Source organism: Herpailurus yagouaroundi, unplaced genomic scaffold (genome assembly GCF_014898765.1).
Source record: "Herpailurus yagouaroundi ecotype Mexico unplaced genomic scaffold, PumYag 77, whole genome shotgun sequence".
NCBI lineage: Eukaryota > Metazoa > Chordata > Mammalia > Carnivora > Felidae > Herpailurus > Herpailurus yagouaroundi.
Window position 1 is genome coordinate 69,306,261 of NW_024412388.1, and position 23,771 is coordinate 69,330,031.

The following is a 23,771-nucleotide window of genomic DNA, read 5'->3' on the forward strand; positions in this document are numbered from 1 at the left end:
GTAAAGAATCAAGGAGTTATTTAATAAATATATGGATGACTTAAAAAACATACTTTTGGTGACATCTCTTGAATATAGACATGAATCGTATTACTTGAAAATGCCTTATTAAAATAATTTATTTCATACATGTCTTAATTTTATTTCTTTCTTTTTTTCACTTTTAAGGTTTCAGCAGAGCAGCTTTACCATTCGGGTTAGTTAGGCGAGAATTATCCTGTGAAGGTTATTCTATAGATCTGCGATGTCCAGGCAGCGATGTGATCATGATTGAGAGCGCTAACTATGGTCGGACAGATGACAAGATTTGTGATGCTGACCCATTTCAGATGGAGAATACAGATTGCTACCTCCCAGATGCCTTCAAAATTATGACTCAAAGGTAGATGCTTCTGTGTTATTATCCTGTTTTAGCTACTACATCCAAAGTAGATGAATAGAGTCCGTTCTCAGCCCATTTATTAAACTGAGTGAGGGTTTTACCTACTACTGTTGATTTCTACTTTTAAGCTTTCAACATTTAAATCTCTGTATCATTTTTATATAGCTTAACTTAACAGAAAGAATATGCAATATGCATCTTTTGATTTTTATATATCATAAGATACAGAGAAAAGAATATTTCAAATGTAATTTTGTTTTTTGGGCCTGTAGAGTTTTGAAATATTTTTTTAACAACAAGAATGTTTAACTGGGTCTTTGGCAATAGTTGGTCTTTAATTTTTTTTTAAGTTTATTTATTTATTGTGTGAGAGAGAAAGAGAGCGAGTATACACACCCACAAGTCAGGGAGAGGCAGGGAGTGATGGAGAAAAAGAGAATTCCAACTCAGAGCGTAACTCGGGGCTCGATCTCACGAAACATGAGATCACGACCTGAGCAGAAATTAAGAGTGGGATGCTTAACTGATTGAGACACCCAGGTGCCCCAGGTCTTTAATTTTTTAATTAATATTTTTTACAGAAAAAATGGGCAGAGAAAGTACAGAGAGTTACTATGTCCCATTGCTACACAGGCACAACCTCCCCAGTTATCAACATCTTGCATCACAGTGGTCCATTTGTTATAATAGATGAACCCACACTGACACCTCATTATCACCCAAAGTTTATACTTCACATTAGGGTTTATTCTTGGTGTGGTGTGTTCTATGGCTTTTGGCAAATTTATGATGGCACATGTCCACCATTGTGGTATCAGGCAAAGTGGTGTTGCCATTGTAATAGGTGTATAGTGATATCTCATAGTTTTGATTTACATTTCCCTAATGACATTTCATATTGAACATCTTTTACTATGTTTACATATTTTCTGTTTGTCTTTATTGGTGAGGTGTTGTTCAGGTGTTCTGCTCATTTTCCAATTGGATTGTTCTTTTTTTTTTTTTTTTTTTTTTTTTTTTCTGAGAGAGAGGGTGCACGAGAGAGTGAGCAGGGGAGGGAAAGAGGGAGGAGAGAGAGAGAATCTTAAGCAGGTCCCAGGCCCAGCACAGAGACTGGTGTGGGGTGGGGTTCATCTCACAACTCTGAGATCATGACCGGAACCAGAATCGAGAGTTGGACGCTTAACCAACTGAGCCACCCAGACACCCCGTCCATTTTCTTATTGTTGAGTTTTAAGAGTTGTTTATACATTTAGGTAACAATTCTTAATCAGATAGGGCTTTTGCAAATATTTACTGTCAGTCTGTGGTTTATCTTCTCATTCTCTTGATCCTTAGCTTTAAAAAACAAACAAAATACAGCAGATTCAAGTTAAGAAAGCATATACTGGGCTTTCTCTCTTTCTCTCTCTCTCTACCCCCCCTTCATATATATATATATATATCTCATTGGTTAATATTGTGTTTTAAAAATGATGTGTTTGAATTATAAAATTTAAAATATATAAATGGTACCTCTTCACAGGATAATTGCCTGCCTATCTCTAGATAGAATACCAAAACACTGCTGACAATAGGCATTGCCTTTCCTCTGCCTTAACACACAGCACATAACTCCTGGTCTCTCTCTTTTTTTTTTTACCTCACTTTTGCTACACTTGGCATCTTAATCAAAATTCTCTTACATGTAAAATATTAAAATTGTGGTTAGTTATGGCCAAACTAGTACAATAGTATCCAGCAATTCTAGTTATTTGGAACATAGAGACTCTCTGAAGGAACATTTAAGTATCATAGAGTTTATTATACATTATTGCTTTTGTATTTTGTTTACTAGGAAAACCCTTCATCTTTCTGTTCAAAGCTTTCACCCTCTTCTCCTGCCTCTTTCCCCACCCTGGACTCAATATTCTGTCTAGTTTTCTGGCTTATTTATTAGTCTACCTTAAAGTAGAATAGCAAATTTTCTAGACTGGGGTCTGGTCAGTGTAGGGAAAATGAAAATATCAAGGGGTGGTAAGAGATGATGAAGAAAAAAATGAAAAAACTATTTAACAAAAAATCCATGCCATAGTAAGATGGGTACAAATTGCTGTAAAATCTCTGATTTCACAGAGACTATGTATTAGCATATTTTTTTATTGATAGCACGTTATGAGTAGTTTTTCTTTAATGTTAATGCTGATCAAGATGCTTTTTAAGAAACCAGAGAACATATACAATACTTTTGATAGATTTCCATCAAAATATTTTTTATTTTTGGGGTGCCTGACTGGCTCAGTCAGTAGAGCATGGGACTCTTGATCTCAGGACTGTGACTTTGAGCTCCACATTGGGTATAGAGATTACTTAAAAAAATACATAAAATCAGGGGCGCCTGGGTGGCGCAGTCCGTTAAGCGTCCGACTTCAGCCAGGTCACGATCTCGCGGTCCGTGAGTTCGAGCCCCGCGTCGGGCTCTGGGCTGATGGCTCAGAGCCTGGAGCCTGCTTCCCATTCTGTTCTCCCTCTCTCTCTGCCTCTTCCCCGTTCATGCTCTGTCTCTCTTTGTCCCCAAAATAAATAAACGTTGAAAAAAATATTAAAAAAAAAATACATAAAATCTTTTTTTAAAAGTTTCTATTTTTAGTTCTTAAAGTGTTGTTATTAAAAACTTAAGACAAAATCTTATTTGCATAAATGGCATTTGAGAAAGGTTTTTTAAATTTAAAACAAATTTCATTATGGATTATGCAGTATTTTGAATCAAAACGTAACTTACCTTCTTTGGAAGAATGGATTCTGTACTCCCCTAAAATTGTAACACAACAGTTTACACATACTGTATCAAAAGTTGGGAACTGCTCATGCTAGAAAGACAATAAAGGCAGCCACTAATAATTGACTTTATCCATTCTTTATATTATTGAACTGTTTAATTTAATGATATTAGATGAACATCTAGAAGTAGGCCAGAGAGAAATGGGAAGTAAAGAATTATTACATAAAATGACCTGATTTTACAAAATTGACAGGCAAAAAAGCAGTGGAGTTGGTACAAAGAGAGGGTCTGAAAAAGCTGGCCTTAAGGAATTATACATTGTTGGTCACTTATCTTTGTGGATTTATACATTTAAATACATAATTCAGTATCCAACAAGATATATGTCTTATCACATTTATATCTATTAAATATAATTACCTATTGTAAGAAATGTAGAAGATAATAGCAAGTTATTTTCATTGTTTCATGATGTTATAAAACCAGGACTGCATTTTTTATAATTCTTTTAAGTTTTTATTTACTTATTTTGATAGAGTGAGCAGAGGAGGGACAGAGAGAGAGGCGGGAGAGAGAGAATTCCAAACAGTCTCCACACTGTCAGCATGGGGCTGATGGTGGGCTTGAACCCACGAACTGCAAGTTATAATAGAGCTGAAACCAAGAGTCAGACACTTAACTGACTGAGCCACCCAGGAGCCCCAATAATACTTTTAAAAGGCACCAGAGTTTTGGGGTATTTAAGATCAGTGAAAGCATAGACTTATTCTCTGTAGCCTTGTTATCAAAATATCCAGTCTGTGATGTTTTAATGCAAATAAGGTGTTAATTCCAAAACTAGCTGTAGAAACCCCATTTTTAAATTGTATTATACTGGTAGCTTATAATTATTTAGTCAGCACAATGACAATTTAAACAAGAACACTTTTGGGGGCGCCTGGGTGGCTCAGTCGGTTGAGCGTCTGACTTCAGCTCAGGTCATGATCTCATGGCTCCTGAGTTCAAGCCCCACCTTGGGCTCTGTGCTGACAGCTCAGAGCCTGGAGCCTACTTCATATTCTGTGTCTCCCCCTCTTTCTGTCCCTCCCCTGCTCTCTCTGTCTGTCTCTCTTTCTGCTCCTCCCCTGCTCTCTCTCTCAAAAATAAACATTAAAAAAAATTTTTAAACAAGAACTGCTTAGTGACAATGAAGACAATATTAAGAGGACTTAAAATGAGTTTCATAGTGGTAGCTTATAAGAGTTCCATTCTATGAGTGTCAGAATATAAACCTTTAAGGAAGTCTGCCATATTTGGTACATAGTTTAAAATAGCTGGAAGAAAATATGTAGATAATATTTTTGCAGCTGAATTATTAATGAATAATTATTGAATATCTTATTTTTTAAGTAAGTGTAGGGTTTGAACTCTTGGCCCCAAGAGCAGAGTCTCATGCTCCAGACAGGCAGCCCATTTTATTTAAGTATATCCCTGTTTTTTTTAATTGAAAAATAATTTTCAGTATTCACAAATGAAGTAAGATTTATTTTTACCATACTCCTAATAATTTGGCAAATTATCTATTTATAATTGTCAGAAAATGTGATATTCAATAATGTAGGAAAAGGCATTTTTTTGGCTTTAAGAAAAAAACTTCTCTTTTGAAAGCTCAAATAAAAGCACTTGATGTTTTCTATTGAATTTCTAAAACACTGTGATGGAGATAAACACAATTTTCAATACCATTAATATATGTTTGTCCCCTTTCCTTACTGTCATCACTTCAACAGTTAAGAATCAAGTAAATAAATACACTTGTAATTCTGACTGTAGTGGTGGTGAAGTATTAATAATTGTTACTGATTCTTCATTTTCTATTTCCTGTTCATTTAAAAGTGTGAAACCAAGGCTCTGTCAGAAAGTGATAGTACACTTGTCTTATAAGTACACCAAATGGCTCACCCTAAAAAGTGAGAAAAGAGCTTCTTCCCTAAAATGATTTTAATACTCTATAAAATAATCACCATTAGAGAGAGTATTTTTAGCACTCTTTGAAGATAATATAGTGAGGTTCCTTAAAAAAAATGTGCAAGGGGTGCCTCGGTGGCTCACTAGGTTAAGCATCTGACTCTTGATATTGGCTCAGATCATGATTTCGTTGTTCGTAGGTTTGAGCCCTGCACTGGGCTTTGCACTGACAGTGTAGAGTCTGCTCGGGATTCTGTCTCTCTCCTCTCTTTCTGCCCCTACTCCCACCCATCTCAAAATAAATAAACTTAAAAAAATTTTTTTAAAGAGTAAAAAATGTGCAATACTTTTAGCACTTTGATTTCATTAAAGCAAAAAAGAAACAAACAAACAAAAAAAACCTTACTACAACTCTGAAGTATTTGATGAATAAGTAAATTAGAGTTTGCTAACAATGTCGGGTTTTTGCAGCACTTAGGGACAATCTAGTTAGTGTCTTAAAGTGATGTGCTAAATTGTATCTGAGATCCTCTTGTAGTGTCATTTATGACTATCCCTTTGCTCAAGTTCTTCTCTCTGAGAGCCTGACCATTCTGATTAAGGTAGATTGCTGCCGTTCGCTATGCTTTATAATATGCCCTTAAGTTTTGTAGCACTTTGGTTTAGAGATCTGAAAGTAAATGTGTACTTCCCACTCCCCTCCCCCAATATTTAATGTTAGGGTAACATGCATGGGTAGGTGAGGTTTTACATGTAGAGTATGAGTTACAGAGTTAATTCATACTAGCAGATATGCACCAGTGTTCTTCTGTCAATAAATACAAAGAGGTTCTAAAAGTAATAACGTATTCCTCTCAAGATAGAATACATGCCTGAGGTTTTCCCTATGGTAGGAAAGGTATATTTTTGCCATTGACTCGAAAATAAGCTGTTTTTGTGTTGAAATTGACTAAGACAAAAAAGGACTGTCCTACAAGTGGAGAACTAGCTCTTTCCTTTAAAGCTTCTGGCCAAAATTTTAGCCCACATATAGATAGCAACTGGCTAGAACCTCATAGCAAAACTATGTTACGTTTCTGGGTTTTTTTTTTAAGTTTATTTATTTTGAGAGAAAAAGAGTGCACGGTTATTACATAAAATTCAGTGTATTTTTGGTAGTTATACTACTCATATCAGTTTATTTGGGAACGAGTTTGCCTATAAATAAATGGTTCAGCAAGCGATTGCTTATACAGATTTGGTGCTCACAAGAGTGGTAAAGGAACATATAGATGAAGCAAACATTAATGTAAAGTTAAATTTGCTGGTGAATAGGTGATATCATTCACAGACATTATGTAGTTTGAGCATGCAAAAACTCTAGAGAACACCTGAATATAAGGGACAGAGGTAAAGTTGCCATCAAGGAAACCAGGACAGGCACAGAAAGATAATGTCTCATAAAGCCAATAGTAAAGTTAATAGCAGTCGTAATAGTAAAATAATAGTGAAGTATAAAAGATGTACACTTTTTTCCTTGTTGATATTGAAGGTTTGGTCCTGTCTAGATAGCCCAAATAAAAGAACATTTAGGCTTTTCATGATAGAGTTTCAGAATAGATATCAAGAATATCTATTTATAAAGTAGATTTATAAAGTAGGAACACTATTCAGGGACTTATGTCTTAAAAGGAAAAAAAAAATCTAGCTTCTAGAGCTTGGGTACAGTTTCATTAAATTAAGCTAAGTCAGTAGGTGACAAAACTTATTTCAGAGCCTAGATCTTTTCCAACAAGGGTTGGGATGATGGAAGTAAGCTCAAATATATAGGAACCAGATCAATTTGTTCCTATCCTACATCCCATTCAGTTACTTTTCCATCCTTGAATTTCTCTTTTGTCAACCTATCAGTGTCCCACCCAACTCTTTACAAGCATAATCACGTTTTACTTAACATGTCAACCCAACAGCAGCTCAAGCGGTGACAGTTTCTTTTCCATGACTCATTACGTTACAGCAGATGTAGAGTGAGTCTGGAAATTTAGTGCGTATTCACGGCGTGCCGTTAGAAGTAAGACTCCATGGAAAGGACCATGCCTGCCTTAGTTAGGAGTAAGCATGAGGATCTCTCCCTCTGCCTTTCCACCTTTAATTCTTACTACCAGTCAAGGCACATAGACTTTCTTTGGGGGTGGGTGGTGGGGACATACGTGATTGTTTAAAAGAGTTATTGAATAACATTGTTAGACTGCTGAGGAACTTGGGACTCATCATATTTTGGCTCTGTTTCTTTACATCCGGTAACAACTGTCATTGCATTCAGTACATTTTGTTTACACGACAGCACATATATTCTCCTCACTTATTTAAAAAATATCCTTGAGAAGAAGTGGTAACATGATAGGCCTTTTTTCACTTTGTGAACTTTTAAAAAGGTTGAATTATTTGCTATAAAGGCTGAAACTTCAATTCGTTTAATACCTAGAATCTCATTACTATCTTCATGACATGAAAATTTATTATTAAATAATAATAACTAATCTCATTAATTCTGCTATCTAGACTTTAAAAATCCACTTCTGTTATTTTCAACTATACTGATAAGATATTGTGTATAAAATATTGAAAAGATATATACACATAGTCATACAAAACCTTCCTATGACAACTGATGAATATTGGAAGCTTCTCGGAATTTACCAAGAAAATCCACCAAAATGCAGTCACAATTCTGCTAGTGTCCTCTGGCAGACTTCATGATTATAGATGTCAGTGTGGATATCCTCTCCTTGACATACCGCCCTCTCAACTTTTATATCATTTTAGATCATTCGGTCTTCATAAAGAAGCTTGTATCCAAGTCAGAGCTTTCTTATAGAAAGAGTTTATTTAATTATTTTTTTATCTCCTGATCTCTCTTTACAGGTAACAATATACTTAAAACCTGTTTTTCTAAGATATTCATATCCCATCCTTATTAACAGCACTTTTTTAGAAGAAAAAAAAATTAGCCAAATCTGCTTTTTCACCTAATTTGATATTTTATAATTTATAATTTTAATTTTATAATTTATAATTTTATAATTCTGGGGGTTCGTGTATTTTATTCTTGCATGATTGTAAATACTTACTGGTCAGGGATACTTTTGCTTAGTCTGTTTATTCATTGAACCTATTCATTCTCATAGAATTTAAGCCTGCCATTTCTGAAGAACTATATTCTTACCTTTACGCTGCTTATCCCAAGTGCTTTTATCTATCTGTGGTGTCAGATTTATCAGCATTTTGTCCATTAAGATGAAATGTATCTGGGGAAAAATGAATAACTCAGATGCTACTAACTCATCATCTGTGTGCATTGTACTTAAGTTATTTTCTGTTAGGTGATGGATTTCCACGAATTCTTCACTTTTGGCCGAGTTGTTTTAAGACACCTAATGGAATCACAAGCACCTCTCTTTGGCCAAAGATTGGGAGGTTACTAGTATAGACTCTTGAACCTGAGTATAGTAATAAATAACCATTAAAGCTCTAATTGGTATATCTAATTGGACACATACTTTGCATGTCACTTACCAATGGGCATTTAAACCAAAGCATTCATTATAGGAAGAGGAGACTAGTGGCAGTAATAAACATGAAACATATTAAACATTCACATTTACTATGCAAGAAAGACTAATAAATTGTAAAATGGCTTAGAAGACAAATAACAAATATCCCTTACAACCCTGGTTATCAAATGTAGAAGAAAGAAACAGTGTCACATCAAAGATTCTGCTCTACAGGGTTCTCTGTTTCTCCTTTTAAAATGAAAATTAGTCAACAATTCTACTGGATAATGAGTACTAAGAGAATAAGTGTGAATTAACAGTTTTCTCTGGTACTTATGGTTAATATGTGGGTTGTTATGTCTTTTGGTCAAGGAAGCTAGGACGATTTTCCCTATGAACAAAACATTACTGATCTTCAGTGTTTCCTAAGAATTAAGAGGTTTGAATAATACCTTAAAAGTCTGAATTTGATTTTGGTTTTGGAGAGATACTGGGCGGATGAGGGAAAGAGAAGTTAGGTTTTTAAAAGGAAAAACCTACCTTATTTCAACTCTAGTGATTTTGGTTCAGTTATTATTTTTGTTATTTTTTTTAAGTTTATTTATTTATTTTCAGAGAGAGAGAGCATGAGCAGGGGTGGGACAGACTAGACTGACTTGGGACTTGAACTCACGGCCATGAGATCATGACCTGAGCCGAAACCAAGAGTGGGACGCTTAACCAAATCAGCCACCCAGGCACCCCTGGTTTTTATTTTTAGAAGTTATCTTTATTTTTGAAACCAAAGTGGAGAGGTGAAGAAATAAAAGCAAATGTAAACATTGATTTGACATACAGATTTTAATATTATTGTAAATACTCTGTTCATAATCCCTTTCATAGCCTTGAGTATCATTTACTCCAGCTTTCTTATTTGAAAGCTGTTTCAGATGAGATTACAGTGATATTTTAATAGTACATATATTGTTATCTACCTTGTAGTTTTATCTCACTTAGAACATACCCTGCTTCACACTATAATACTGGTTTCTATTTACAAAGTCAACTTAAACATTAATTGTGTTAACTGACAGAAACAAAGTCCAATTTAGACTTATATTACCTGAATGTACTAGATAATCAGTGTTAAATAACTGAAAGCACACTGTATCTGCTTACATAAGACTAGTTTCAAATACCCATTTGAGTTTTGTTTTGTACCTAAGTGTGACTTCTTTTTTAGTATGTAGCTGCTCCTTGATGGCATACTACTAGTGTTGTGTATAAATATAACTTACAAGCATCCTTTTAAATTTTGAACAAATAAAAATAGTTAATCACAGTTATAGAGAATAGAAACGAAATTTATTAGATTTTCAAATCAAGACATAGTCACTATGTTTTCTCTGTATTTGGCTTTCTCTCCCCACTCCCCACCAAAAGCTCATAGCCAAATGCTAGTGAAATGTAATATATTGCACATTTTTTCTACCACTATAAAAAATGAACAAATTATGATTTGTAACTTCACTTAAGAATTTGTAATTCCTTTTTGTATGCAGTGCAGCGTCTTATCAGCATGTTTATTGCCAGGAAATTAAATGTATTTGTTGAAGCTTTGGAATAATTTTAGTGTCTGAAAATATACTGTTTATTACTTAATGCATTTTTATTATGTAATAAATAATAACAAAATGTAATTTTGAGTGAAATTGATAATTTTCCAGCCTAACAATCCTTTTTATTTTATTGAGATTTCTCGGCCAGTAAAAAAAAAAAAAAATCCTGTGTGTTATTGGGTAGAGGGAAAAAAAATCCTTAGTCACTGTTATAGTCCAAATCCTAACTTTATTTTCTTACTAGCAGTTTAGGAGCCCTGCTTTGCCTCTCAAAAGCAGGTAGCAGTTGTGAATCAGTATCGCTTATAATATATTCTATTGACTTATCAAATGAAGACAAAAATACAGCTAAGCTGTCATTAATTGTGGCGTTGCTGATTTTTCTATGTATCACATAATGAAACTGAACCTAGACCAAATTCGCAAGAGCAGCAGTAACAAAAACACCAGTATCGATACATGGCTTTGTACTTTGCCTAAGAAAATTATTGTGGTTAATTAGGTTTCTGATAGCATTACATGTTTATTTGTCCTACAGTTTTTAAAGACCTATTTTTACTTTGCTATGTATTTTCTTGAAATAAAGCAATCAGTTACAGTTGGTAATGCTGTTTGCTATTCCACAATTAGATTTAGACCTAATATCTCTGATGTTTCTAAGAAAAGTCAGGTTTGGAAGAAATACAAAGTGAGTGATTCTGTAATCTTGATATTTGTTGCACATAACAATCAAGTGTATCCTTTAACCAATGCATGCCACCGTTCTCCCAGTAGTTGTTCAAATGTCATATGCAACCAACACCAACATAGTTTTAGAACTCACCTAACCACACTCCCCATTGCCTTAAAGAGAATGTCTGAAGTGATCGTCACTCTGTGTAAGTTGTCTTGAGATTATGGCAGTGGTCTTTCTGTTCAGTTTTACAGACCAGAGATCCATCATTGTTATTGACCTCACCTGTAATGTGTGAAAATACTACTCTGTCTAAAAGTGGATTCACCATGAAGTTAATGAATCTTAAACATCAGAGCCCTTCACTTGAACAAGCTCTTCCAAGTCTTTGTTAGAACCCCTAGCGGTATGCTCACAGGGTCATATGTTTTTGTAAAGTTGGCTGAAGTATGATATTTAAACACAATCTTAAGGTTTTGATTTCATTCTCTGACTTCTCTGTTACACTTCCCCTCATTTATGGTCACTTAGGAGTAGCCAAGAACTAGTGGGATTCTGTTAAGTAGAGGTTCTGGTGGTGATAAATTCAGTTTGGGTTTAGTGGTGTATTTTTATGTGGTTTGCAGACACTCGTGTACAGTTTAGTTATTGCTGGCTATTCTGGTGAAGAAATGGCCTCTAGGATTGCTCCTATTATTCATTATATTGCCTTACTGATTGTGGCATAAATGTGCAAGGCCAGATGTCATATTACAATTTGAATGTGTCCTGTGGCACCTGAAATATGTGGCAAGTGGAGGAAAAGTAATGTTTGAAGTGAATGGAGCCAGAAGCTACTCTGTGGAAAACCTTTTCAGTCATTAAATGTGTAAAAAACAGTAAGTGGGGGATTTGGTTTTCATATATAATGAATCAAAGCAGAAGTTCTCTCCCTTGTATTCTGGAGGGAGTATATAGACAACAAGTCAGATGTGGTACTTACAATTATAAGAGCAACATGCTGTTCCCCTCTTTTAGTGAGTAGCATATAAAATAGAATTTACCAGAATACCTGTGTTTGTGGGACACGGGCTGTAGGAGTTCAACAGGCATGAGCATCTGTGACGTTGTAGGCGTGTACTTTGTGTATGCTGACCATCAGTAGTAAATAACAAATTTTGAGTAGCTGTTCTAGAGGAAAACCAAAACTATAGAAAGTGACAGTATGAAATTGTTATATATGAGACAATGGTAGGATTTGTGGTGAAAAAATATTAAACAAAATATGAAGGAATGCCGGCAATCAATTTATTAAAATGTTATTTCAGTTTTCTGGATTTTGTTGCTTGTGATGCTTGTTGGCTTTTACAAATGTGTTGTTTATCGTGATTTCTTTTCTTTTTTTCTAAATAACTATTCACTTTGGCACCTTATTTTCCACTTGAAATTTTTCTGGTTTTTATTCCCCTTAAAGTGGTACCTTTAAATTTTATAAGCTTTGGACCTCCCAAAATTTTAATCTGCCCTTACCATTTTTATTTATAATGTGATGAGTTTGAGAAATTGTCAGTCCTCTACTCGACAGTCATAAGTTGATCTATATACTTCAGGACGTTTCATCGTATCTTTTTTTATTTTTATTTTTTTCATTGTGTCTCCATTGTATTCTAAAGATTTAGAATTTGGGATGAGAATGTGAAAAATTAAAAATTTAACAAACAAATTTATTAAGGGGCATTAATTAAATAGATAGCAAAACATTCATTTATTCATTAAATAAAAGATTTAAGATTTAAAAACATTCTGATAGTTTATGTTAAGTAAATGCTTTGTTTAAAACCTTTCTGTTATGATGTAGGCTAAACTAAGGGAATTTTTTTTTATTTTTTTAATTTTAATTTATTTTTGAGAGAGAGAGAGAGAGACAGTGTGAGCTGGGGAAGGGGCAGAGAGAGGGAGACACAGAATCTGAAGCAGGCTCCAGGCTCTGAGCTGTCAGCACAGAGCTCAATGCGGGGCTCGAACTCATGGACCGAGAGATCATGACCTGAGCTGAAGTCGGATGCTTAACCGACTGAGCCACCCAGGCGCCCCTAAACTAAGGGAATTTTTTTTTTTAGGCACTTTCCAAAACATCTTATTTAATTTCTCAAAACATGTTACAAATGATAGATCTGAAGTTCTAAAAGTAACTTCTTGATGACTCAGTCATTTTTTTTTGTAATTTAACTTTATTTTTTATATTTTAAAATTTACATCTAAATTAGTTAGTATGTAGTGAAGCAATGATTTCAGGACTAGATTCCTTGATGCCCCTTACCCATTTAGCCCATCCCCCCTCCCACAACCCCTCCAGCAACCCTCAGTTTGTTCTCCATATTTATGAGTCTTAAACTAAGGGAATTTTAAGTTGAGTAAGGTTTAAACAAATTTTTAAGAAATGATACTAATGGGCTTTGCTTTTATACTTTTTTTCCATTTTTCCCACTCCCCATATTTGGAAGTTTCCTGCACCCTCACCCCAGACTCCTATCGCAGCCAAGAATCTTATGGAGGAAAAATATGACTTTTAAGTTACTTTTCTTTAGTAATGATTTCAGGTCCATAAGATCCGTAATCAAAAAGTCTTTTAGTAAATCAAACATTTTTTTTTTTCTTACTACTCTTGGAATTTTCCAAAACAATGCATCAAGAGGAGGCAAGGGAAAGTATGCCAATTTTTCTAGGACATGTTATAATTTCGTATTTTTTTTCATACATTAAATTATCTTATGACCCAGTCCTAAGATGTTCTCATTGTTAATTCATGGGATTCTGTATATATAATTTAAAAGAATGTTTATAAGTAACTTTTGAAATCTATTTGTGGGTTGTTAGGTGAATGAGACTCTACCCTTTGGAAATGTAAATAAACAGGTATGTTAGACAGAAAGATAGATAATGGTCATTACAAATACATTATCTGATAAGTTGATTTGAGACCTTTATATGTGCATTGCCATTTATTTCCACCCTTGACGAGTAGACCTTTATTAAGCTGTGATGATTACTGAATATGAAATGTAACCAAGATTATTTTTTATTCAAATATAATTTAAATATTCATCAAAGAGAAGCTATGCTTGAGACTGACAGAGACTATTAACATCAAAAAATATAATTAACTGCATTGGGTATCATGAAGCAGAGTTAGCCAAATAGCCGAGAGGTCTAATTGCTCTAGAGTTTGAGAAGCAATGGTTTTATTTTATGCCGTAGCTGTGGAATTAATAGTAATGCGGTTGCCTATGTGGGCCAATTAAAAGCTGCCTGTTAAGGTTCATTGCTCTATAGGAAACCCTTTGAATATCGCTTAGTAAACAGGATTGACATGTCAGTGTGTACAAGAAGATGCAATACAATAAAATCTGTGAAAATGAGAAGTAACGTTAAAAGAACTGTTTTTGAAAACAATTCATTAAACTCTGTACAAGTACAGTGTTATAGTGGCTGTCGTGGTGTGCCCTCGGATTCCCCATTCAGGATGGGGGACTCTTTCCCTCAGCTGCCAAGGCTGTTGCCTGCTGATGGGCTCTCTGTGAGTCCCCGCCCAGGACCCGGGTTGAAGGGATCTTAAACCCTTCTCCCCAGAGGCAGCCCTCACCGAATGCCAAAGTACAAAGGCTTTGCCTCCTCATCTTTTGCTTCATTTTGACACAGCTCCGAAGGGCCCTCCCGATTCCAGAGCTCCCTCCCTGAGGAATTTGAGGGGCCTTTGTTGCAACTGCATTAGACTTCTCCCCAGTCCCGCTTCCCTGATAGTTCCAAGAGCTGTGAGCCTCCCAGAGATCTCTGCCCCAAATTCTGCTTCCCATGTTACCCAACCTGAGAAAGGTACTGATGATAAATATAAAAACAAGTCCTGTCAGTGGTACTGGTTACATACATTGTAGGAATCTGGCAACCAAACACTAAAGTAGTTTTAACCACTCCCCCCAATTGCCCAATTCAGGTCTACAAGTGGCATTTTATCTTTGTCATGTGATCCTTTTTCTTTAATAAAGGTAATATGCCGACCTTTGTGGTGCTATTACGCTTTTTAGCTGAATACAAAAAGAAAGCACTCCTGATTGAACCCAAAAGATTTTGCCTTGCCCAGACTGTAGAGATTTAAAAGTGGGCAGACATTCTCATGACACTTTGACCTTAACGAGGTTGTTGAAATGGAAAGTTGAAGGGCCAAAGATAAGAGCAGTCGCAAAGCTCTTCTCGTGTTTCTTTTCTTAATGATGATATATCAAATACACTTAATAAATTGTGATTCCTAACAAAATATGTAATGTTATGCGTTGAGTGTAGTATTTTAAGGATTAGAATACTTTTTTGCAAATAAAAATAATTCTAACACTGTAAATTATGCAACCTCAAATACAGTTTATTAAATTAAGATATCCTATTTGTCTAACTAAGACATGTAAAAAACTTAGATTAGCTTAATAGGTCTTAAGTAATAATGAAGTAATGAAGTAATAAGGTGTACCTTTTGCCCTTCGTCTGCAGTGATAAAGATGTTTTCCTAGGCATCCATTATTTAATATGCTTACCCTGTTTATATCTGTGGCCCAAGACTGCATGTCAGCTTTCAGCGGCGTGGCGTTGCTGCTTCACAACACACAGCCCTGTACTCCCAAGCCTGTACATGGTGTTAGCGGTATTTTAAAGCTCTTGAGTCTAACATTTTATAGGTCACAACGAACTGAGCCTTTCAGACAAGTTACTGATAGGAAGCTAATTCCGGCTAGGAATATAACATGGAATGGAAGGCCCTGCCTTCATTGTAGTTTTTAAAAACTTACACAAACCATGTAAATCAGAAACGTTTTAATTTGGTTTCTGTCCTATGGGTATGGAACTCTGCTTGACTTCTGAAAATTGTATTTTATCTTTCATTCATTGATTTATGCTCCCAAATAATTACTGAGCTGCAGGATGTACAAGCTAATGTGCCGAACACTGTAAAGGTATTTATGAACAACTGGTAAGAATATATACTTGCAAGCCTACAGACTGATGTTTATAGAATTAATAAATTTTAGACTAAGACACAGCATTAGTCACTGCACATATTTCGGGGATTCTTAAACTGAGCGTGAACCCCTCAAAGATGTAGTCTGGTGAAGAAGATGAGATGTGTACAGAAATAAGTATGATACCAAATCTCTCAGCATAATAAACTTCCAAAACCTGATGAAGAAGGGAAAGTGATGAGCAATATCCTGAGGTGGGAAGATATACTATATGTTGAGGGAATACTGAGTAGCTCTGTTTAGGGAGTTATTCAACTTCTGACCTCACCCTCTCAAACTTTTATACTCTGAAGCATTTTACCAGCTTGCTTCTTCCTTTTGGACATTCTTAATTCTCCCCTTGTACTTAGGCTAAGGAAGAAAGGATCTTTCAAAGATTGTGTTCTTTATGTTTCTCAAAATATGGAATAGTTCTATACCATGTATTTAAAAAATACATTTTTAACCCTGTAATGTGAACATGGCAAATGACACTAGGGCCTCAGGTCCTTCGTATTAATTCTGAAACGACGACTTCATTTTTTTATAGCAGAGAACTGTAATACACAATTTCACATCCACTTCTTCATTTTCTTCTGCATAGATATTATTTGGTCTGGCTTATTTAGGGTATTACTATGCTTTCAAAATTGTAGGTATTTCTACACCTAGAATGTAATAGCGTATGATGTCTTATATTGCTGTTTCTAGTGCCAGAATCACAGGTGGATATTAAATTATCGTGTCCTTCCTTCCTTCCTTCCTTCCTTCCTTCCTTCCTTCCTCCCTCCCTCCCTCCCTTCCTCCCTCCCTCCCTCCCTCCCTCCCTTCCTTCCTACCTATTTATTTATTTCTCTATCTCTCTTTATCTGTCATCTATCTATTTATAGATAATTTCTTGCCCTTGAGACTGAATTGCAGTAAGAGGACACTTCCCTTGATCTGTGCTTTTTTAGAAAAAGAGCACTTTGGGTTAATATGCTGAAGACTGAATGCTTATGAGTAGGTAGGTGTTCAGTTATCAAGAATGCCATGAGCAATGCCTTGTTGCTTTCTTATCAGCTACTTCCTGCTGTCAGCTTGGCACTTATTTCAATAGAAAAGGATTTGCATCAAATGTAATGCCTTATTATATACAGCTAACACGGGGTTTTTAATTGTGCAAACACATGAGACTCCTGCAGTGATAGTCAATTTGATAAAAGGATTAGATTATGAATATTTTGTCATGATTAAAGATTAGTTCTGATTTATCATAAGTAAGCCAGTGAAATTTGCCATATTATTTATCAGTCAGGTGAGACTCCATTAATTTTGAGAGTGTATGAACCACAAAGTATCCACCTCTTTATAGAGTCTCTAATGAATTCAATTATTTATATTCAGATTATAGGTATTAAGGATTGTTTTTAGCCTTCCACACCTGCTCTACTGCTAAGAGTATCCCATGAGTCTGTGGTTCCAGCTTTTTGCCTTTATTGTTTTTCATCTCTTGTCTTTCAGAACAGTTAGGTAAACATCTGTACAAAATTTCCACAGTTTTTATTAAAGAAATGACAACTAGTATGTATCAACAGGACATTTTGAGTTGTCCCTTTGATTAAAAGAAAAAAAAAACCTGAATAAAAAAATAGAAGAGTGAGAATTCTAACTTAGAAAGTATTTATTGAGTGAGTACTTGTTGCTGTAAACAAGACTGGGCATTCTGGTGGATTTAAAAGAAACTTAACAACATCTAACTGGAGAGGGAAGACTAGTGTCCTAGAAATAAGACCTGATACAAGTAAGTGCCCAGCACTCTTAGGGGTTGTCTGCAAAAGAATGTAAACAAAACATAACGAGTATATCACTTAATTCTAAACATGGAACATACTTACCAAGTTAAATAAAAACTAAAATGTGAATTATACAAGAGATGACACAAAGTAGAATATGACTAATTGCCAAATTAGTTATATAGACCATTCCTGCCATAGGGAAAGGAGACAAAGATCACTTCCGGTTTGGATAATCAGGGAAGAAAGTATATTATACTGTTTGGCCAGCATAGTTTATGTGTTGGCCTTCTCTGTACCTCCTCCTTACCTGATGCTTCCTGCAAATGTGTTGGCCTCCCTCACACTTAAGTACAGGACAACAAGTTGCTACTCTTAGACTTGTATAGAGAGCACCGCTGTGAGATGGAAAACAGCAGTTCAACACTAGTAGCCTAGTGTCCTCAGCTCTAAAAATGTTCTGCCTCAGAGACTTAAGGTCCTTCATATGGTGCTTCATATTAAGAGAGAAATAGTTCAAGATATATACATAGTAATTTCTGTGAGGAGTCTGTTCTGGTGCATCTTTCTAGATGAGCAAGAACAACATAAGGAAAACACAGATAATGGTTTTTATGGGATGCAACATTAAAACTAGATAATAAAAGCATCCATACCTTTTAGAACAATTATGTAGCACTTTGTTTTCAGAATGACAGTGTTTTCCCTTTGTTGACCTTTTGGAGAAATGTTAACTCTATATACTCTGCTCCAACATTAATTTATTCAATTTGTATTATTAAGATAAGTACTCATTCTTTTGCGTCTCCTTTTACACAAGGCATTCCTATACATTTGTTTAAGAGCTATGTCACATATTTTACTACCAAAATATTTCATAAGTTGCAGGAGTAAAATTGATTGCTTTAAAATAAAAGTAATGTAAGAAAAGTGGATTTAGCTGAAAATTTTTGATGAGGAAATCATAGTAGTAAAATATGTAAAAGATTTTATGCCAAAAGAATTCACTTCAGGTAAAGAATAGCAGTGTTTTCTTGCCTCTTGATTAAAAAAAAATCAAGGCTGGGGCGCCTGGGTGGCCCAGTCGGTTAAGCGTCCGACTTCAGCCAGGTCACAATCTCGCTGTCCGTGAGTTCAAGCCCCGCGTCAGGCTCTGGGCTGATGGCTCGGAGCCTGGAGCCTGTTTCCGATTCTGTGTCTCCCTCTCTCTCTGCCCCTCCCCCGTTCATGCTCTGTCTCTCTCTGTCCCAAAAATAAATAAACGTTGAAAAAAAAAAAATCAAGGCACTTATATAGAATGTAGTCATTTTCATTAAAAAATGACAAAACTTTTCCTGAGTCAGTTAAATCCTTTAGCAAAAGTTATGTTTAGTCTTAAGATTTGCATAAATGGAAATTTTTTTAAAGCCACGCTATCAGAGTCTTAATATTTTATTTCTTTGCTTGCAGTTTAATTGGTATAGGAGTTCTGCGAACATTTGTTGCTGTGCTGTAATCAAAGTGAGGTCTGTAAAAGCAGAAATTATATTAATTGTCAATTAGACCAGATACGTGTTTGTTTTATATGTAGAGATTTATAATACTGACCAAATGATGCCCCATCAAACATCTTGGGAAACAAAAAATGTATTTATGGCATAATTTTCTTGTTTATCAAAATCCTATCCAAACCAAGGGAGTAATCTTTAAGGTGAATTTAAAATAGCGATGACAAAAATCTAGTTTACTCACTGTTGTCCTCTAAAACTCCTTTTAGTTGCAGGTTCTTTTGCATTATCTCAAACTCTACACTTGATCTTAGCCAAAAGGCCGAGAAGCGATTGCATTATCTCAAACTCTAATCCTCTGAGCGGGTAATTAACGGACCAGAAAAGCCATTTGTGAAAAAGAAGAGCCATAAGAGTGGAAATATTTCTTCACAGAATGATCTCTAAGAAGTAAATAATTACAAAAGGAAAAGATTTGGGATGACCAATCTAAATCTGAGGATAATTAGAAGGAATAGAGTATGAAAATCGAAATGCTTGCCATGTACAACAATTCTCATATCATAACAAGACTAATTAAATATTTAGAAACCAAAAATCCCCTCACAATTTGAAGAAAAATAACCCACGACAAAAGGGTCTGCAACTTTGCAGATAATTAGCAAGGGTTATAGGAAGGAAGAACATCACAGATTGGCTCCAAGGCTCTGCAAGGTCATGTCGTATTAGGCTGTGTCTTTTATATGGTCTGGTAACAAGTTTCTTGCTAATTTAATCTAACTAGGGCATCCCATAGCGATTTCCCATTTCCCTTGTTAAAAATGTGATAGTTTCTGCAAGTGCAAACTGTAGTAGGTTAACATTTTTATAAATAATTGCTTTTAATTGATACAGGTCATAATAAATTTTTGAATTATTTAAAGCAGTAGTCTTGAAAATTTGGACATAGAAGCGATATTTTTTAAGTATTTCAAAATTTTATAGTTTTTATCCCCACTTGAATTATCTTATTCCTTTCATTAAGTAGTTAGACCTGATGACCCTGTGAATGAAACTTAGTCTCAGTGGCATGCTTTATAAATAAATACTTCTTATTTTGCTAATAAAAGCAAGCACATTTATGTTGAATGTGCATTTCTGCAAACAAGAGATTTTGCACTGGATTAATAAGGCTCTGAGTGAGTCAAGCCTAATTTGCATTAAACTGACCCCAAGGTCCAGTAAAAACTGCAAGGAATTTCAGAGGTTTCTAAAACATAGTAAGTTGTTTTTAGCAAGTCCGCACTGCCATTTCAAATGCTTATTTTTGTAATTAATGTGGAATTTTTGAGGAATATTTTTAAGTTTCTAAGATGCAAATTTAACTATAAATATTAACATATGCAAACTTTCTGGTTATAATTCCTGATACAGTATTTTATTCAGACACAAAGTGATTGTGGAAGGTGTCACTTTTATTTTATTCCTGTTTTTATCGTACTCAGAAACGGAATGACGATATTCTGGACATGGGCTTAAACAGGATTTTACTGTCAAAGCTTTTGTTGGCTTGCTGTGGGTTACCTGGTATTTATTTGTCTATTTATGTTACACACTGTACACTTTTTTAGTCAAATAGGTTTATGTTTATATATTGATAGTACAGAAAGATATTTTGTATTTTTGCTTCTGGTTATCCAATTAATAAATTGGCTTTTTCTATACCTTTTTCTTTCAAATACAGTTGCACAGGTTTAGTAAGAGGGGCAGTTTTGTTGTTGTTGTTGTTGTTTTTTGAAATCAGGAATGTTTTGAAAAATTTTGAGAACACCAGCATATAGGGAACAAAATGGAATAGAAATTATTTTTTCCAAATTATGTATCCATGAAAGTACTATTAATAGTCAAGCATATTTTCCTAGAGATTCTAGTAGTAACTTTATTTCTATAATTTAGCTTTACCTCGATGACTTTAAAATAGTTCTAACAAGACATATTCTGTAATGCTTCAAGTATAATATTTTAACATGCTTAAAGAATTAAATACCGTGATGGGTAGAAATCTTCTAGAATACACAAATTATTAAATAAATTATGAGAACATAGTTATGTGACAAATGGGAACATTACTATAGAACACCTCTTCTTTTACCATAATAATTACACACCATTTGGCTTCCTAATGTTATGTTTACCTAGCAATTAGTTAGGCTCACAAATCATCATTAATAAATATTTAAAGAGAGCGAGCCCACTTTCCTTAGCTCTACATAATAGAAGTTTAGCTGCTAAAAGAGCATTGTATACAATAATAAAATAAGAGGTTTGATGTAACATTCAACTTGGTTTCCCTCTTTGATTTGTGAAAATGATTGTCACCTTATATCTTGGAACATAACTCCTTTTTTATCCCGTCAGTTTTCTTGAGTAAATCTGTTTGCATTGGAACTTACCTGTTCATATTATGTGCATAAAAATTTATTCTAAATGTAGACTCAAAAGGTCAGAGGGGTTCTAGTGCCTATAGTACTATACGTTCCTTGGTCTTTTGGAATTGTTAGTGACTGAAGTGATTTGGAAGCTTAAAGGGTACTTTCTTCCTCTGCCTTTAGTCTATCCCCTAAGTGCTGTATTATTGGCCTTCATGAAACAAAATTATGTCCAAATTGACACAATTCTCTGAGAATCAGGTTCATCTGATTGAAGCAAAACTGGATGTGTGGTATTTATTTTCTACTAACTGTGTTTATTTACAGGCAGAAACAGCCAGGCTAACCATTCATCATTTCATTCATTCAAAAACAATTACTGAATTTCTATTAAGTGCCAGGCATATAATCACCTACAGAGAAAATGTATAGGCTGATAGTGTCCTTTTTCTTTTGTTTCTTTTTATTTTTTGCCCTTTGTAGAAACATAGTAACATTTCTAGATTTTTTTACTCTTGTGTATTTGAGGAGAATAAAGTTTACTTACAGACATAAGATAATGGGTTTCTTTTAGTAATTGAGACTCTGTTTTTTTAATGAGAGAATGGATTTAGTTGCAGTAATTCAACTGTAGGTGTTGTATTCATTTAAAAGAAATAATCTCCCATGTGGATGTGGTTTAAACCCTTCCAGTGTGCTCTAGTGAATGTTCTGCTTATACATGGCACTTTGGAAAGGAGTGTCATCACATGATGCCCCGGTACCTTGAAAGCATTTATTTTGTCTCCAAAAAGTGAGCGGTTTTAACTAAGATAGAAGATTGCTCATGAAAGAAAACAGAGCTGTTATTGGTAGTATTTTCTAATTGAATTTAAAACGTAACAGATGCCACGAAGAGACTGAAATTGTTGAAGCAATCTTCCCTGAACCTATAGGCTCAATAAAGAATTGGACTGATTCTAGAGGATGACTCCAAATTTCAGCAAACATTAATTTTTAGTTTCTGTCATGATATACTGAGCTTTTCTGTTGAATGTTGGAGTATTTGTTCAAGTCGGTAGATTTTGCATTTTTAATCTTCCTTAGAACTGTGGTGAATAATGGCCCCTGGCAGGAGATAATGAAATTTTCTTAATTTATATTTTCAAGCAGAAGCTTCAATTGAAAATGGCATCCTATGGCCTGGAGACATAGCTCTAGTGCAAGTTTCAGGGGAGATGCAATAATAATGCAGTGCCATCGAGACAGGGAATGATGGGACAGTGAAGAAGTAATTTAAGGAAGAAAAGAGAGTGTACCAAAGCTTTATTGTAGCATATCTAATGATCTGCTGAAGATTCCCAATGGTTTTTGGAGCATGACTGGAGAAACTAATGTTATCTTGCCAAAACAGAAGCCCCTGCTTAATCAGCAGAACAAGGCTATTGATTAAAACACCTCTCACAATAGATTACACATGGAATCTCCTCTCCATACTTTGCACTTGGTAAAGTGTAATAATGAGCATAAGATAATCAAAAGTAGAGTAAAAGCAATTTGTTGGGCATTGTACAATTCAAGATTAGAGTTGGAAAGGAAACAAATTTGCATGAATAGTGGGCCTGCTTTTAAAGCTGTACACAGGAAATCATTTGTGTAGTGTAGGAACTACTCTGGAGCAGTAAAAGATATTCTGCCCCTTTAAGGTTTGCAAATCTGTGTCCATCTTCTAGAAAGGAGTGTACTTATTATTGATGTATTTATTGTTGTTAGTAATTCATATTTGTTGAGGCATTGTGCAGAGAGTTTGCCTGTGTTATCTATCCTTAAAAACAAACTTCTAAAGAAGGCTCAAAGGTTTAATACATTGCTTACGGACTCATAGTTTAAGTAAGCAGACAAACTGTGACTTAAATTGCAGGGTTTTTTCTGATTCTAAAGCCTCTGCTTCTAAACACTAATCTTCCCAAATAGCAAATGACTCCGCTTCTGAACAGAGTCAAATGATATGCTATATTGTTGTTTTTTATACTTTATTCCGAGATTATAAGTAATGTGTGCATTGAGCCCTCTTTCATTCAGTTTTAAAAGATTAAGGAAAAGCAACATATTAATAGTTTGTTTGCATTATTAATATTTCATTAGTGATGACTCACTATTATCTCCAAAATAAAAAAGATAATGTTTCTTCAAAGTACTGCTAA

General features: G+C 34.8%; 1 protein-coding gene and 1 pseudogene across 31 annotated transcripts in view; one reads left to right on the forward strand and one right to left on the reverse strand.

Annotated features, from left to right (window-relative positions):
• The window catches only part of ADGRL2 (adhesion G protein-coupled receptor L2), a 631,449-nt gene that overhangs the window by 546,303 nt on the left and 61,375 nt on the right, over nucleotides 1-23,771 (forward strand). For all 31 annotated transcript variants that reach the window (XM_040470760.1, XM_040470770.1, XM_040470764.1 and 28 more), the window contains one exon: nucleotides 169-382. In XM_040470760.1, the coding sequence (XP_040326694.1) occupies nucleotides 169-382 (214 nt within the window). The remainder of the gene's footprint in view (nucleotides 1-168; nucleotides 383-23,771) is intronic.
• On the reverse strand, nucleotides 19,343-19,514 carry LOC121027941 (uncharacterized; annotated as a pseudogene).